Source organism: Marmota monax, unplaced genomic scaffold, assembly GCF_021218885.2.
Source record: "Marmota monax isolate L192 unplaced genomic scaffold, Marmota_monax_Labrador192_F-V1.1 WCK01_AAM20220418_F8-fsc00127, whole genome shotgun sequence".
In the NCBI taxonomy this organism is placed as follows: Eukaryota; Metazoa; Chordata; class Mammalia; order Rodentia; family Sciuridae; genus Marmota; species Marmota monax.
In genome coordinates, this window is record NW_026692894.1 from 3,950,820 (window position 1) to 3,968,491 (window position 17,672).

The 17,672-nt window shown below is 40.3% G+C and overlaps 1 protein-coding gene across 5 annotated transcripts in view; it reads left to right on the plus strand.

The window, feature by feature from the left end:
• Btbd9 (BTB domain containing 9) overlaps positions 1 to 17,672 on the plus strand; it is a 410,025-nt gene that overhangs the window by 327,629 nt on the left and 64,724 nt on the right. For all 5 annotated transcript variants that reach the window (XM_058581418.1, XM_046450749.2, XM_046450748.2 and 2 more), the window contains one exon: positions 7,142 to 7,249. In XM_058581418.1, the coding sequence (XP_058437401.1) occupies positions 7,142 to 7,249 (108 nt within the window). The remainder of the gene's footprint in view (positions 1 to 7,141; positions 7,250 to 17,672) is intronic.

Below are 17,672 nucleotides of genomic sequence, written 5' to 3' on the forward strand. Positions count from 1 at the left end.
GAGGAAGAGAGCCACTGAGAGTGTCCCTTGGTGGCGATACTGTGCCCCGACCCCTTCCTGGCTCTTTCGTTTTGCTTCTAGTTGCCATGAGATGAGCAGCTTTCTCTGCTATAAACACGCTTCTGCCACGATGCACCTCCTTGCCACAGGCCCCAAAGCAAAACTACCAAACAACAAGGACTGAAACCTCCAAAATCATGAACCAAAATAAACTCTTCCTTTTAAGTTGATTATCTTAGGTATCTTATCACAGTTACATAAAGCTGACTAATGCAACATCCCAGTTTTGAATAATTAAACTATCAGATAATACCTAGACTCTCTGATGTCCTCCAACTAACGTAGTTCCCAAGAACCCTTTCCATCTGGGGAACAATCTGTATTTCCCTCCTTCTGCTGTTGGAGGAAGACAGGTATCCCCTTTGCCCTGAAAGGTCGTGGTCCACTTAGAGGCAGGGCTCCTGTGGCGACAGCTCCTCAGGAGTCCTCCTGTCTGGAATCTGCAGGGCAGCCACCTGATCTCCTTCGCACACTTCTGATAAAGCATTGTTGCTTGACTCTGGTCTCCTGCTGAGAATCTCATTTTGGACTTGCAGTCCTCCAGCAGCTCTTCTCAGCTGGACCTTGCTCCCTACCTGAGGATGATGCTACCTAATCGAACCTTGTGACAGCTGACAGTAAGGATCCCTTTCATGTTTGGTAAAATCCCGTTTCTCGCAGGTAGAGTTGCTTCTCTGAAGCTGTTTTGAATCCTCTGGCAGTTGTTACCTGCTACCTCTCCTGCCTTGCAGAAGCAGGGGGTAGAACGGTGCCCCTCACATGTTATCTTTCTGCTTCTCTATTAGAAGAGTGAGATCTGGGCTCTGCTGGATGAAGCGGAAGTGCTGGCGTTTCCCTGTGTCACCAGAGCTTGTTACCTTTCTCCCTCGCCATCACGTCTGTGGCCTCTGTTCTTCTACATTGTGAACTCTAGGTCCTCCCTTCTGAAAGGTTGTCCACCCCGCTCCCCAACCCAGAAATAGTCAGAAATCCTCCTGGTCCTTCATTCCTTGACCCTGATCCGGTTCCTCTGGCCCCATGCCCTTGTGAGGAGAGTGATGAACTCTGGGGACTATCCCACCTCTGCAAGACCTTCTCCCTGTGGCCCTGCTGACCCAGCGAGTACTGTAGGGCCCACTCTGCAGTGCGCCACTCCCCTTCTCCCCCTTCTCCAAAGCACCTTCTTTCACACTTGAGTGAAAAAACTGCCCCCCGCAGGGAGTCCTCCTGCCACCCGTTCTTTACCTCCTTATTGTCAGCTGTCACAAGGTTCGATTAGGTAGCATCATCCTCAGGTAGGGAGCAAGGTCCAGCTGAGAAGAGCCGCTGGAGGACTGCAAGTCCAAAATGAGATTCCCCGTGGTCCTGTCGCCGTCCAGGTGTCGCCGCCATTCTCGTTGGCATAGCATCTGCTCTTTGCTGAGTACCTTTGCTTTCCAGCACACTCTGCTAGGAGCTTATCTTAGGCCCTTTCAGTTCTAAGTGACAAAAACCAAGTAAAATGGCTTAAGCTAAAAGTAATGACATTATTTAAGTGAATATGATTTCCCATGGAATACTAGGGCAGAGACTCTGAAGGCCATCATAGGGATCGAGGGCAGACCTGGGGATCTGTCCAAGGTCCAGGCCGCCCTCCCTGAGCTGCACTGTCTTCACTGCTTCTCACTCAGGTGGCTTTCTTTGCTTCCTTGAGCCTGTGATAGGAGAGGGCCACCCCAGAATGCCTGTGTTCTCATTATCTTGTTTAAGGGAGCAGGACTAATTAAGCTAAAATCCTACATAATTCACAAATTATGAGAAAGGAAGTCTGATGAGCCCAGCATGGGTCATGTGGCTTCCCAGCATGCAGTCAGGTCTGCAGGACAGGCTGAGCTCAGGAACTCCCCTCATCTACTTTGAAGTTGGGCTGGAAACTGTTCCCAAGGAGAAGAGCTACTCTGTAATGTACAGACACACCAAAAAAAATCTCTACTGCTCATGTGATGGCAGAGGATCATAAACCGTTAGAACTGCAACAGCCTGGGAAACCAGATCCAGACACTAAAGGTCACCAAGAGTGAAACCGAAGTAAGTAGCTTAACTAAGTTAAGTGACTTGTCTGAGTGTTACGTAGTCAGTACTTAGTAAATAATTCTTGGACAATGATTCTTGGACTGTTGAATGGAAAACAGTAATTTCTCAAGAATTCAAGGGATCTTTAACAAAGAGTCTTCTGCATATTTTATTCATTTATTTATTTTTATGTGGCGCTGAGGATGAAACCCAGTGCCTCACATACCCCAGACAAGTACGCTACAGCTGAGCTACAACCCCACCCCCTTCTGCATATTTTTTGGAGTATCTTTAACTTTGACTGAAATATTAGAAATGGATTTCATGATGCTATTACAGCATTACCAACAGCCTGGTAGTTGATCTTTCTTTGGTGTTTTTTTGTTTTGTTTTGTTTTTTGTTTTTGTTTTTCACCCAAAGGAAAAAACTATTCACAACAGGATTAGTGTTGGCCCCAGGGCTTTCAGTGGAGTCTCCCACAAATGATGGACAATTAGAAACAAGCAAAACAGGCCCTGGCTCCTGGTCTGAGAGGCCCCAATTCATTGGAGAAGCTGTTGATCTCAACCATTAGGCTTCAGCCATTGTTCACAATCTGGCATAGAATTAATCCCTTAAGAAAGGACGGAAAAATGCCATTCAGCACAACATAGTTTGTCATCGCATGCATAATGCAGGCTTTCCAATTAGAATGCTACAATTTGGAAACTTTCTTCACAGACTGATGAGAGAGCAATTATTTTAAGAAGGGAAAACTCAGTCCACTGGGTTTGCCTCGAGTCACTTCTGACTCAAGCCGCAAAGACAAGAGTTTTGAAATCATATTCACTATTGAATTTTGTATCAAAACACCAGCAAGGAGAGCAATTAGTTGCTGTAAACTGAACCCCTACTAATCAATGATATGCAGCCAGCCAGAGCATTTATGGAGGATGTAAGCAAAATCACATCTGCTAATCAATTTTAAAAAACCTAGCACTTCACTGCTTTTAGGGAAACACCACAGTAAGAAAGAGGAAAGATGGAGGAGATGGTGTTTAGTATCACCAGGTAGTTCATGCAGTGCTCACTCTGTAGAGAGGTTTGTGGCCCTAGCTAAACACTCTTCATCAGCTTCAACAGTTCTTGGCCAGTGGTGTCCATTATTCAGCTCCTTTTGGAAATGGCTTCTGCTGAACGGTGGAGGTGTGTGGATGTGTGTGAGAGATGGGGCCTTTTAAAGAGCTCACACATACATACACACACATCATCGAGGTGTCTGTCCTGGGCAAGCTCCCTGCAGACATTCCCGGTTGGATACAGGTCAGCAGTGTCTCTTTGTCCTGCAAGTACAAAGGCATAAGAACAGTGACTCTGCGCTGCTGGCAGGAGAAGAAGTGGAGGTTGTCGGTGGGCCTTCCACTTGTGCCTTATCAGAACCAAATTCCTATCCATGGAGAAAGAGATGGAGTCAGTTTTCCTTGAGTGTTCTTAAACTGTACCTGCTTTTTTGTTTGAATCAACCAGGAGATTTTTATTCTCTGTGAAGCCTTAATTCCAAGCAAATATGCATTCTGACATATGAATTAGAATCTCACAAAAAACCCCACTGTGTAGGTGAGTTTGAGCCATGGTCTTGATAACCTGAGATCCATCAGTGTCCCTTTTCCACTTAGGAGTCACCATGACCCCCCCATTCCCAGCCCCTAGGGACTCCTAATAGAGGAATAGAGAACAAGATTTCCACCAATATGTGCACTTGGCTGCTGTTCAGAAAAAAAGAATTTAGACCAGGAGAAATTATTGAGGTAAAGATCGATAGTCCAGGCTAATAAAAATTAATATCTTCAGCATGCAAACTATGCTAGGCAGTGGATTAATATCCTTTAGATATAGAGGACATTTTGTAAGTCATTAACAAAAGGATAAATGTAAGTAGGAAATGGGTAAAATGTTCAAGTTCAATGTTAAGTAAAAAATTGCAAATTAGCTAAATATATTTCATCTATCAAATTGGCAGTATTTATAAACCTAACCACAATATTGGTGATGATACTTGGGCATTTGTTACACACTGGTGGTGATGTGAGTACAACTTGTTAAAGATTTTTGTTTGGGATGGGGGAGAAGAAAGATATACAGCTATTTTATGATACATACCAAAGCTTCAAAATGTTTGTATGCCCTACTCTAGGAGTTTTGTTTACAGAAACTTTCAAAGGCATTGATCATGTATTTAGCTAAGAATGTTCATCACAGAATTTTTTTTAAGTATTTATTTTTTAGTTTTTTAGGTGGATACAATATCTTTATTTTATTTTTATGTGGTGCTGAGGATCAAACCCAGTGCCTCACGCGTGCTAGGCGAGCGCTCTACCACTGAGCCACAACCCCAGCCCTCATCATAGAATTTTCATACCAGTAAAATAATATCAGCTACCTAAGTGCCTAATAATAAGAGACTGATTAAATAAATTGAGATGTCCAAAAAATAAAATACTACAAAGTCAGCATATGTGATGTATAAGAATATTCAATATACGAAAAGATGTTCATAATAGATTGTTAAGCAAAATAAGCAAGTTACAAATAATAGGCACTTTGTATTTGTGTTTACAGTATTCTTAGAATTACAGATGATCTTCATTTTAAAATAACGATTTGCCTTAAAACAAAATGGAGGACTTTATAGAATAGGCCACTTAAAAATTCTTCTAGTGTGCTATCCTTTCAAGATTCTCTACTGGAATGTTTATGATACTCATAATTGGTCATCCTTTTTTATCTTTTCTATAGCCCATATCCTCAAGGCAGTCTTTTTCAATGAAATATTTTGAGGTCTGGTTAGATTATATTCCTAAAGGGACTGATTGTTTTTGTTTGGATACTCTGTAGCAGAACTAACTCTTGATTATCTGAAAGGTTGACAAATCTGGCTGTCCATAAGTAATCCAGAATCCCAATGAGAAAATGTCTCAACATTGTCTCCCAGCAAACCTGTTACCAGAGCTATTAATGAAGAGAATGATTAATCAGTCTGAAGTCCTTTCCTAATTTCAGTAACAAACATATATTACTTGATAGCAAACAGCATTACAATTGAAAACAAAGAACTAATGGGAGAGGGGAACATGGGCAGTCCTAATCCTCAATAATAGCTATGTAGGGGACACTAAACTGAACTTTTGCAAAGCCTTTTCATTGATCATAATTATAAATTAAAGGAATGTAATACAAACTACTTTTATAAACTGATAGGTTGCAGGTTGAAAATTCTGACTGGGAATAAAGAAAACATTTGGCAGCAGAATAACAGAACTGGGCTTTGATTCAGGATACCAGGTTGGAATCCTTATCAATCACTCAGCAACCATGAGTTTAGACAAGTTGTTTGATAGCATTAAGCCTTTTTCACCATCTGTATAATTTGACAGGAATAATAGTACTCACTAAGAGGATATTTGGAAGGACTTAATAAGACAAATTGTGTAACACTTAACATAAGGACTGAAACACAGTAAGCATTAAGGAAGTACTGTCCTTCATGGTCATCATTACTGTTGTTGGAAGGAATGTATTTGCCCAGACATTGGTTGAGCATAAGCTCTGTGTGAGACACTGGGCCAGGTACTAGGAAGTGAGAACTCAGTGTGCCATATACGCTGCCTTCAGGGTGCTCTCTGTTCTAGCTGGTGAAGGAAGCAAATGCCCGTGACCAACTTATAAAGCAATAAGATACTGTGTGAATTTTGCATAGGAAGGACTTTTAAGGCTGGAATCATAAAAAACATAGATGATAGAAATCATAGATCTCCTTGCAGAACTGTCAGAAGCAAAATGTAGATCCCATATTGCTTTTTTTATTCTTACTTTTTAATTGAAGAATAATACAGAGTGCACAAATAATTTAGGTGTAGCTTAATGAATATTTACATGTCTATACTCAGGTACTACTACCCACATCAAAATTAAAATACTTCTGGCGTTCTAGAAGGTTCTTTCATGCCATTTCCCAATCAATACCTTCCCCAGAGGTAACCACAGTTCTGAAATCAATAGATAAATTTTGTCATCTTTGAGCTTAACAACAGTGGAATAATATTGTCAATGCTCAAGTTCTTGTCTGGGTAGAAAAGTGGGATAAGAAGAAAAGGACCCAAATAATAACTTCCTAAATAATATTTAAGGAAGTTTTGCTAGTGAATATATGTTTGCCTATGTAGAAGATCCTCCATATGTGTGGGTTTGCAACAAATATGTACAGACTTTTTTCTTGTCACTATTCCCTAGAAAATACAATGCAACAACTATTTGCGTTGAACTCACTTTGTATTAGGTATTATGAGTAACCTAGAGATAATTTAAAGTGTACAGGAGGATGTGTGTATGTTATACACAAATACTATGGCACTTTGTGTGTGTGTGTGGTGGTGCTGGGGGTTGAACCTAGGGCCTTCTGCAAGCTAGGCAAGCACTCTGCCAACTGAGCTGTATCCCCAGCCCCCACTATTTTTTTTTTTAAAGTAGTTTGAGCATCTGCAGGTTTGGGAAGATCCTGGAACAACCCTGCTACGGGTCCTTTGGGATTACTAGATCTCCAAATCAGTTAATCTTACCAAAGTTAGGCACATATACAGGTGAGAATGAGAAGAAACCTAAAACATGATAAATAAAGGTCATGGGGCATGCTAGTTATCATCAATTAGAAAGCAGATTCCTCCATGAGCAGTGGTCTCCAGGATGTTACGTTTAGTCAGCCCTGCCAAGTGGTGAATAAGGAAGGAGGACATGGAGACATCTCCCTCCAGAGCCAGTCTGAAGAACCATGCCAGTTAAGTGGACAGAGACTACCCAAAATTAGGGGATTTGTGAAATGAACTCCTACTGAAGAGACGAGCTGCAGACTGTTCTGTTCGTACCTTTGGGAAATTCACTTTCTTTCCCCAGTTCTGGAATTGTGATGTGCAGAGGAGGCAGGTTAGAAGGATGAGGTAGACATAGATTGTCCCATGCCTATGTCTCCATGCCAGTGAGAACATTTACAGCAATCTTGTTTTTCTCTTTGTTTAGATTGTTACTTTGGGACTGTGATGACCGCAGCTACAGTTACTATGTTGAGGTTTCTACCAACCAGCAACAGTGGACCATGGTGGCTGATAGAACAAAAGTCTCCTGCAAGTAAGTTGCCTCCTTTCAGTAATTTATTCCAATTGCAAGAGCAGTCTTTCTGATGGAGTCAGCAGTTCCAAGTATGTATTACTGGGACCACTGAATTATATTCTTCTTTTGAGGTTGAAAATGTATTACATCGGCTGGGGTTGTAGCTCAGTGGTAAAATGCTTACCCAGCACATGTGGGGGGCCCTGGGTTGGATTTTCAGTACCACATAAAAATAAATAAATAAAACAAAGGTATTGTGTCCACCTACAACTAAAAAATAAGTATATAAGAAAAGAAAATGTATCACAATAATCCTTTACCATAGTTTGATTATTAAGTACATATGGGAATTTACTTGATAGGACCAAATAAGCTTTCTGTTGAGATTTGAACTTGACTCACACTTTCGAAAATAATGTATATATCTAAGTAGGAAAAAGAAAGATACTTTCTTTATGCAATCCTCTCTCAGATCTTTCCCACATCCCACACTATTCCTTTAAGATATTTTTTTTTTCTTCCTTAGAGAATTTTGCTGACGTGATACATACATCAAAAATTATTCTGGGGCTCTATCTTACTCCCCACCCTCATACCAGTCTCAGAGTTAGCTAAAAATTTATCTCATCTCTGTGTTAGCTAGTTGTTACCAGAACTAAGGTAAGCCTTGTGCCTTAGGCTCTTCATGGGCAGAGGCATTTAATGCACTTAGCACGGGAGCTCTGAGCTTACCTAGTTGCAGGAACAGCTGGCAGGAAGGATTCTGCGGGTTCTGACCAGCCTAGAGTCAGTATGTGAAGAGAGCCTTTTTGTACAGCCAGATTCTCTGGGAGACAAGACAGCAAATGGCTGCTTTTTCTTTCTTTCTTTTTTCTTTTTTTCTTTCTTTTTTTTTTTTTTTTTTGTACTGGGGATTGAACCCAGGGGTGCTTAACCACTGAGCCACATCCCCAGCCCTTCTTCTCTTTTTTTAAATAATGTATTTTTTATACCTTTATTTTATTTATTTATATGTGGTGCTAAGGCTTGAACCCAGTGCCTGCCTCACATATGCTAGGCAAGTGCTCTACCACTGAGCTACAGCCCCAGCCCCCAAGCCCTTTTTTTTATGTTTTATTTAGAGACAGGGTCTTACTAAGTTGCTGAGGCTGGCTTTGAACACATGATCTTCCTGCCTCAGCCTCCTGAGCTGCTGGGTGCGCTACCACACCCAGCTCTTTTTTAAATTGCATTATTGTTCTGTGTTAGTCCAATTTCTATTTCTGTGTTAAAATACCTGGAAAATCAACTTATAGGGAGGAAAAGTTTGTATAGGTTCTTGGTTTCAGTCCATGGTCACTTGCTCTTGTTGCTTTGGGCCTGTGGTGACACAGTAGAGCAATCGGGGCAGGAACATATGACTGAGGAGGCCTGTTCACCTCATGGCAGCTGAGAAGCAGAGAAGGAGGAAGGAGATGGGGTCCTAATATTCCCTTCACGTCCTTGCCCCCAGTGACCTAACTTCCTTCCACCTAACCCACCTCCCAGTAGCAACCATAGACTGACAACCAGATCTTTACCACAGTTGCCTTTGGGGGACATTTTCAGTCCAAACTTTGACAGATTCACATACTATAAATTCACCCCTTATAAAGTGTATGATTCAGTGCTTTTTAGTATACTCACAGAGTTGTGCAGCCATCACTTCCAACGTTCTAGAACATCTTCATCACTCCAAAATGAAGCCTTCTCTTCATTAACAGTCACCCACCCCCATTTCTTTTCAACTCCTGCAATCCAGCAGCCAGCAATCTACTTTCTCTCTCTCTGGATTTTCATATAATAGACATCTCATATAAATGAAATCTTATATGACCTTGTGTTCCTTACTTCTACTTAATGTGATGTTTTCCAGGTTAATTCATGATTGTAACATATATAACATATTTCTTCATATAACATATAACATATTTCTTTTTAAGAATAAATAGTATTCCATTGTATAACCAAATTTTTTTTATCCATTCATCAGTTGGTAAATATCTGAATTATTTCCACTTTTTATTATTATGAATAATGCTGCTATGAATAGTATATATATAAGTTTTCATATGAACATATTCAGTTTTCTTGGGTATAAACCTAGAAATAGCCATTGAGTCCTGTGGTAACTGTGTTTGACTTTTTGAAGAACTTCCAAGCATTTATATAGCAGTTAACACCATTTTCTGTTCCTACCAGCGGCGTATGAGGCATTCTAATTTTCCACAAGCACTTGTTGTTGTCCATCTTTTTGATCACAGAATGTGGAGGTGAAGTGGCATATCATTGTGGCTTCAATTTGCAATTACCTAATGGCTAATGATGTTGAACATCTTTTCAGGTGCTTACTTGACCAAGATTTCTAAATAGCATTAACAATGGCTTGTCTGAGGGCATGTTTGACACCATCACCATTACTATTATATTATCACAAAGCACATGTATGTTGGTTAAGGTAGCACTTGCTGCTGTAACAAATAATTTTCAGTATTTCAGTGACTTAACACAATAGTGTATTTCTCAGTCATCTAACAGTCACTGTGGGTGTTCTGTTGTCAAGTGGCCGTTCTCCACAGATGAATGAGGAACCCACGCATCTCCCTTCTTATAGTTCCACCATCATTTAGAGCCTCCTCAGCATCACATACATCTAGCTGGTAGACAGGAAAAGCTAATGTGGATGTAGTCCATTCCTGGCTAGGCAGGAAATTCCCATTGAAGCACAGATTTTGTGGGCATTTCTGCCACAGCTTAAGAAAACTAACAATTATATCCTAATTAATATTCCAGTACCTGCATTATTTTATCTCTTTTTGTCTGAATACAAAATGCTTGTGGAGTATTGTCCTTATTTTATAGAAGAGGAAATGAAGCTCAGAGAGAGTATCTTTTCCAAGGAGTGGAGCTAAGATTTAAACCCAGGGCTCTTTCCAGTCTACCGCATTGCTTCCTAGTACCAAAGCATTACCTGAGGGCCAAGCCAGGCTAAATGATGGAAAAGGGCAGATGAAATGGTTAACTTTTCCCAAGCTCCTGGGACCCTCTTTATGAAACTAGAGGGTCTCTGAGGCCCATGAGCAACCAGCCATCCATTTGTCTTTCCAGAGTGTCTGCTCATTGAGTGTGTAGCTCCGGGACCAGATCTGTGCTTCCTCAAAACTTGTCATCTTTGATGTTTATCCATCCCTTATGACATTTTGTATGTTATAAAATATATTCCTCATCTCTCTCTCTTTTATTTTCCTCTGCCAAAGGTGCTATACCAGGTGTCTTTTTAACAAGATCTGGTTGACTGTTGACCAGGTACATGTTATAATGATGTTGTATTTAGTGAAAATTTTTTTTAAATTAAAAAACGCATTCACTAATAACTCCTCTCATGTAACTTTGCATTAAGTCATCAATATCTTTGTTTGCTTCCATTACTTGATGGATTTAAATAATTTATGTTTTTAACTTTGTATTTTAGCACTTAGATGCTCCAGCAGTGTTTTACATATTAATAAATAAATAATACAGTAGAAGAACAAGAGTAGTGAAAAGACAAGTATCTTTTAACCCTATAAGGATCAATGGAACCCAGCGTTATGATTTTACATTTACAGGCATATCCTGAATTTACTGTGCTTCCTATTTTCAAGTTAGGCCTTAAGAAACTGAGAATATATATAAATGATTTTTTTAAAAAAAGAAAAGACTTCTTACCTAACATACTCCAGAGCAGACCTCAAGAGAGGATTCTATTAGCTTTAAGAATTGTAGCGTGTTCTTATTGAAATAGAATGTGAGTCATGTTATAAATAAAATTACATGGAATATTTAAAGATCATAGCTCTGCCTCTTGATAGCATTTTTCCTTGTCAAGAGATGAGAGCTCGGATTTCTGCTGTCCTCAGAGAAATCTCTCAGAATGAGTGGCTCCCTGTCTTTGAGCTCTGGGATTGGCATTTTCCTTTCTAGTTCTCAGGTCCTTTCTGCTAGACTTGACGCTTCTCTTGTTTTCATTCAGGCTGGGGTCATCTTCTGCTGTAGATAACCTTGCTTTTGTATTAACTTTTTTTTGGGGGGTGGGTGGGTTCTGTGGATTGAACCCCAGGTGTTGTGCATACTAGATAAGCACTCTACTGCTGACCCACATCCCCAGCCCTGTACTATTTTTTTTTAATTAATTTTTACCCCTCTTTCCTTACCTAATATAATAATGTACACTTTAGCCTTATTTTGCTTTTCCAAGCATTGATTTCTTTTCTCTGCTGTCCTTTAAGTTGTTGAACAATTGATCTGTTTATTCAGCTCTTAAATTATGAACACAAACACACACATGGAAATTAATTTAAGTAATGCAGAGATCATTTTGTAAAAAGTAAAATTTTACCTTCCCATCTTCTGTTCCACTCCTTGGAGGTAACTACTTCTGACTTTTTTTTTCTGTTTTTAGTTTTTGTAACTTCTTGATTTTAATATTTTGAACCTCTAATAATTAAATTATCAGCTTTACTAACTTTTGCTATAATTCACTTCAGCACTCTTCATTTTTGTTAGTTATGATTTTCACTTTAGTTCTATTATTTGCCTTTTAAAATTAAATGATATACTTAAACCTCTATTTTTTTCATCTATCAATTGTGGACAGTAGTTTCTGGTTTCCTACTATGTTGATGAAGAAATTATTCCCCTCTATTTCCGTTTGTCTTTCTTCTTCCTACTTCCCATCCTCTGTAAGCTGTCCAACCACACTGACCTTATAAAGGTTTATGATGTGGGGGCTGGGGCTGGGGCTCAGTGGTGGAGCACTTGCCTTGTGCGTGTGAGATACTGGGTTCGAGCCTTAGCACCACATAAAAATAAATAAATAAATAAAGATAACGTACCAACTACAACTAAAAAATTTTGAAAAAATGTTTATGATGTGTACATTTTGTTCTGTAACCTATGCTGAAGTTTTCCATGTGTTAACTATAAAATAATCCTGAGAAGGGAAAACAACTGAGAGCTCGTTATAATATTCTGATTATATAATATTGTTTGTTCACAACATATCTAGTAATTGGATATGCAGTGAGAGAAATATTCTATGTCACTAAGCATGCGCCCCTCTGGGAAGAATTGTACCCTGTTCAGATCTAATAGATCAGATTTTCTTATGAGTGTCAGAATTATTCCACATGTTGAATAGCTTTTTGTTTTCCTGAAGTTCCTAATTGCCTCTTTTTCCTGTTATAGAGCTTTTAAAACATACTGTTTATTCATTGGTTAATTTTGAGAAGATTGCTTCCTACACCTACTCTACAGCTGTGGTCCTAAACTTCCTTTCTCTTTCCTCTCTAGATTGGCAATATTGTTTCTTGGATTTTTTTTCCTTTTTTTGTTTCTTCCTTCCTTTTTTTTTATATTTGTGTGTGTGTGTGTGTGTTGTGGAATGTAGTAAAGGCTTAACAGGATCCTTTTCCATTTGCATGACATACTGACCTTGGGTCCCCTTACTTTCTAGATCCATTTCCCTGAAAATCTAATAGAAGTGGAACGTTAGCTGTTATTCAGTAGCACTGCTTATGATAAAAATTGCCCTGGTCACTAATTGCATCTATCCTGGGAAGACTATAAATATCTGGTCAAGAGACAGCTTTGGGCTTTCCTGAGTGTGAAAACTTTTGTAAATTCACATGTTCCATGCGATTCTGGGATCTGTGCTCATGGAATGATTACAAGGGATATTGGTTTCTATTTGGAATGTGAGGCTTCTAAACCATAGTGTCTCCACACCTGCCCATTATTGAATCTTATCCACTGTTACCTGATTATCACCTGCAGGGCAAAAAGAGTAGCTCCTAGGACAATTATGTAGACTGCTAGAAAGACTCCCACTGGGAAGAAATGCCTGAAGCTGCCCTGGTGGTGGCTGCCATGTTTCCATTCTCTTTCCTGGGTGAACCTGCAGCCAAGTGTGGTTTGTTGGGTCTTTTGAGTCTGATCATTTAGTTAAGAAAAGATCATTCCTGGCCATTGCACTGTGTAAATCTGTAGGTTTTGTTTTGTTTTCTTCCAGAAAAGGTATATGGAAAGCAAATTTTCAGAATTCTTGCATATCTTGATCATAATTTGCGTATGGTGTTCAGAAGTTTGAAATCTTGGACTTATTACCATCTAGCATCTAATGTTGCTGATGAGAATCTGATATCAGTCTAATACTTAGTCCTTATAGTAATTTACTGTTCTCTATAGAAGCCGCTAAAACCATCTCTTTATCTCTGGTGGTCTTGAAGTTCACAGTGCTACGCCTGGCTGTCAGTTTTCCTCCATCCTGCTCAGCTTGCTTCACTGTGGAAGTCTGCCCGGTTGTCAATTTATGAATGAGTGATACTTCATTTGCCTGCCACCTTCTAGAAATTACTAAAAATCTTTGATGGCTTCCCTTCCAGTTTGCAGTACCTTTACAAATGTATTAGTTTGTATCTCTTTGAAGGCAGGCAGTGGTTTTCAGGAAGCGGGAGAGAGAGAGGTAGATGTGCCCACAGTATAGGCCATCTTGCACTCGAATTTCCAAAAGTTATACTGTGTGGACTGACTTATAGTCAGCTATTGATAATCCTGAGTGCCTGGCTGTACCTCTGCCACATTAGATAGTTGTCTTGTTTCATTCCAAAGTGTACTTCCTCACATATTGACATCATTTGTGTTCACATTTTTAATCATTTTGTCCCTTTGCCATGGTCCTGTTGGATAATGTTTGCCAAAGTGTGAGTTTCCTCAGCCATCATCCCTCCCAGACTGTGTCCTTGGCAAACATTTTGGCAAATGTAAATGATTAGGTACGAAGACTTGGGTAATCATGAGGGCTGGGGTTGTGGTAGAGCGCTTGCCGAGCATGCTTGAGGCACTGGGCTCGATCCCGGCACCCCATAAAAATTAACAAAATAAAGGCATTGTGTCCATCTACAATTTAAAAAAAATTTAAAAAGAATTGGGTAATAATGAAAATTTGACTTTTCCACTTGAGAGTTCTTTGGTCATAATCTACAACTACCTAGTTTCTCTAGCTATTAACTTCTAATTTTCTCACAAATGTTCTGTCTGCCTGCCAGATTTACCACCCAGATTCCCTTCTGAATAGTTTTTTTCTTCAAATAAGTGTTCATTAAAAATGATGTTGTAAAGACTTTTTAATAACTCAAGAAAAATACTTACATAATGAGATTTTTTTAAACAGGGTACAAAATTATAGAAGTATTATCAAAAGTAGAGGAAAATGATGAAAGAAGAAAACCAAAAGGAAATTTGCCAAAATAGGACTAATGGTTGCCTTTGTGGAGCAGGATTATGGAACTTATTTCTAATTTTATACATTTTTTACTAATTTACATATATTTATTTTAAAGTCTAAAAATCATATTTGAAGAAAAATTTTTCTTTGCTGTAGCTGTTGACGTTTTGTGGATGTCTGTCCTTGTCATTACTTGAGTAGCATATGCCAGCAGAGTGGCACACTTTATTCACTGCCAGCAGTAAATCAAAGAAATTAAATAAGTGCTGTACATGGCAGGAGCCCAGTAGCTCTTCAGGACCTTGATGCCACTTACCCCCGGCACAGGCTGTGCTTCCCTGAAAAGGACACTTGAACCGCATTCTGCTCATGCTTCTCCCAGGAGGGTCCCCAGGGCCGCTTCTCCTGGAGCACTTCTTTCTTTGCCTTTCCCCTGGACTCCAGAAACCCATTTCCATCTGAGTGTCCCTTCACCAAGGGGCCTGGTCTGGGGGAGGTGGGGGCACCCCATGGGAGCACGCAGTTTCTACAGCATCCTGACTTAGGAAGTGTCTCCCCTCTGCCCTCCCTAAGAGACCTGCAGGTGGGGCCAGCTCGTCTGCTGTCCAGGCATCAGCATGATTGTATTCATATCTGAGCCTTCTTGCTGACTGTGCTGTCCCTTACAGTCAGTAAGTGGCCTGAGGAAGGGCAGCACTGTGGGTCCTGATTCTGTAGGTAGTGCTAGTTATTCACCTGGGAACCTTTGAAAGAGGAATCATGTTTCTTCTCAGTGCTGAAGTGGCTGAGGACAACAGGATAAATTCAAGGTGGAGAGTTAGAGGCTCAGTAAACCCTTCTGTAGAGCAGCAAGATTGAAAAATGGCACATTGAAACCTAGACAATTGATTCTGAATGCTGTTTTCTGCATCTTCTTTCCCGTTTTTGGTGACAGCTGAGAAAGCTTTCTTTCTACCCGTTTGTTTCTTAGCCTGACACTCAACAGCACAAAGCCATTGGGCCTGTTCCAGGAGGTCCCTGGTAGCCATGTGATTGGAGGTCATATGTAGAGGGCTTGGTGTCACTAACGTGATGCATGAGAGACCCCGTGGGTTTGAGAGGAGGAAACGCCATCACTGTCGACACTGCTGACGAGAAGTTCACAGTCAGTGTCAGGTTCAGTTTCCAGGAAGGGATTGAAGCTCGTGACTGTCACATAGATCCTGTGCTGAAATATCACTGTTTTCTTGTGAGTTTCTGCTGTGGTAATTTCTCAGCTTTCTCATTCCTGCAGGGCTGGAGGAGTGTGTTTACTTGTTCCTTCTGGAAGTGTGAGCCAATTAATAGACTCTGGTTGTGTAATTGTCACTTTTAAACTGCTCGATGGAGATTTTATTTCTCTCTTTCCATGCTTAATTCCATTTTTCTACACAGCATTTGACAATAATGAAAAAACAGTCATGTTCTTTCTTGAATTTTATTTAAAGGGCAAACATTGGTGTTAATTTTGTCAAGACTTTTAGAATTTGAGCATTAAAAAACATGTCCCTATAAGATGAATGGAAAAAAAAAAAGAAGAAGAAGAAGAAGAAAGAAAAGGAAAAAAATTCAGATAACACACTCATAGAGGTCAGTTTTAGTACTTGGCAGATCCCTGTGTTAGTGACAAGATATCAGAGCCTGCCCTGTGGAAGGCATCTGTATGTGTGACCAGGCTTGGAGACACCTGTTAATCAAACTTTTGTTCATGAACTATGAACTGCCTTGAACAGATGAATATTTTGTTTATGTATTTATTTAGCAATGTTGGGGATCACTTCCAGGGCCTTGTGCATGCTAGGCAAACACTCTACCATTGAGCCACATCCTCAACCTAGAAGACTGTGTTAGAGTAGGAAACATTAATAGAGAGTCTGTCATTTGTACTTCAACCTTTAGAGGGGACTTATCTTTTGTATTTCAGAAGGTTTTTTGTTTGTTTGTTTGTTTTGTTGTACTAGGGTTTGAACCCAGGGCTTTATACATGTTTGGCAAACACTGTACACCTGAGCTACATCCTTAGACTTTTTTATTTTTTATTTCTTAGTTTGAGACAGGGTCTTGCTCTGTTATCTAGGCTGGCCTCAAACTTGTGATCCTCCTTTCTCAGCCTCCCAAGTAGCTGGGATTACAGGTGTGAACCACTGTGTTAGTCAAGTTTCCATCGCTGTGACAAAATACCTGAGAATATCAGCTGGAGGAGAAAGATTGGTTTGGGATCACAGTTTCAGCCCACTTCAGCTGGCACCATTGCTGTGGTCCTGTGGTGGAGAGGGCTTGGTGAACAGAGCTGCTCATCTCATGGCGACTGGGAAGCAGAGAGGAAATAATGGGGTCAAAATATAGTTCCTAAGGGCATGCCCCCAGACACCCTCTTCCTCTAGCCGTGTTTCACCTCCTACGGTCTCTACACCTCCTAGTCCATTCAGCTATGAGCTGGAAACCTCATGATCTGCTCACTTCCCCAAATCCCCGCCTCTGAACATTGCTGCATTGGGCACCCTGCCTTCAACACATGAGTCTTTGAGGGACAGTTCATATCCTAACCATAACAACCCCCATACCCATACTTTGGAACATGTATGGAAAATGGATTTTGATGCTAATATGTGAACTTCCTGAGTTCTAAATTTAGAGCTATCTGCAGGTCCTGTGGACCCCCAGGGGGAGGCTCCCCCCACCCAGAACACTTGATAGGTGAAGAATCTGGAAGGCATGAAGTCCTCTTGGGTAGCAAATGAGGAGCAAGGAGAATCTGAGAGCTCTCGTTTCCCTCTTCCTTACGTAACCAGGAACCATGTTATTCTGTAAGTGTAGTATTTTTTTCCATGCCTATTATAAAAAAAAAATGAAACACACCTCAATTCTTAGTGAACTGTGTGAGCACCCTTAAAATGTACATGGTCAGGAAGATTCTTCTTTTATTATAGACATAATTTTCATATTAATATCATATTCCAAATGACAAAAACACATCAGTTCACACTAGTCCATCCACCATCACTTCTCTTCCGCTGTTCCCCACTCGAGCAGCCTCCCCCCTGCTCCCCGCACCTCCCTCAAGTTGTCTTCACTCACTACAGCGAGAGGAAACTTCTCCAGTGCAACTTTGCCTCACCCTGCTTAGGATCGTTCACTGTC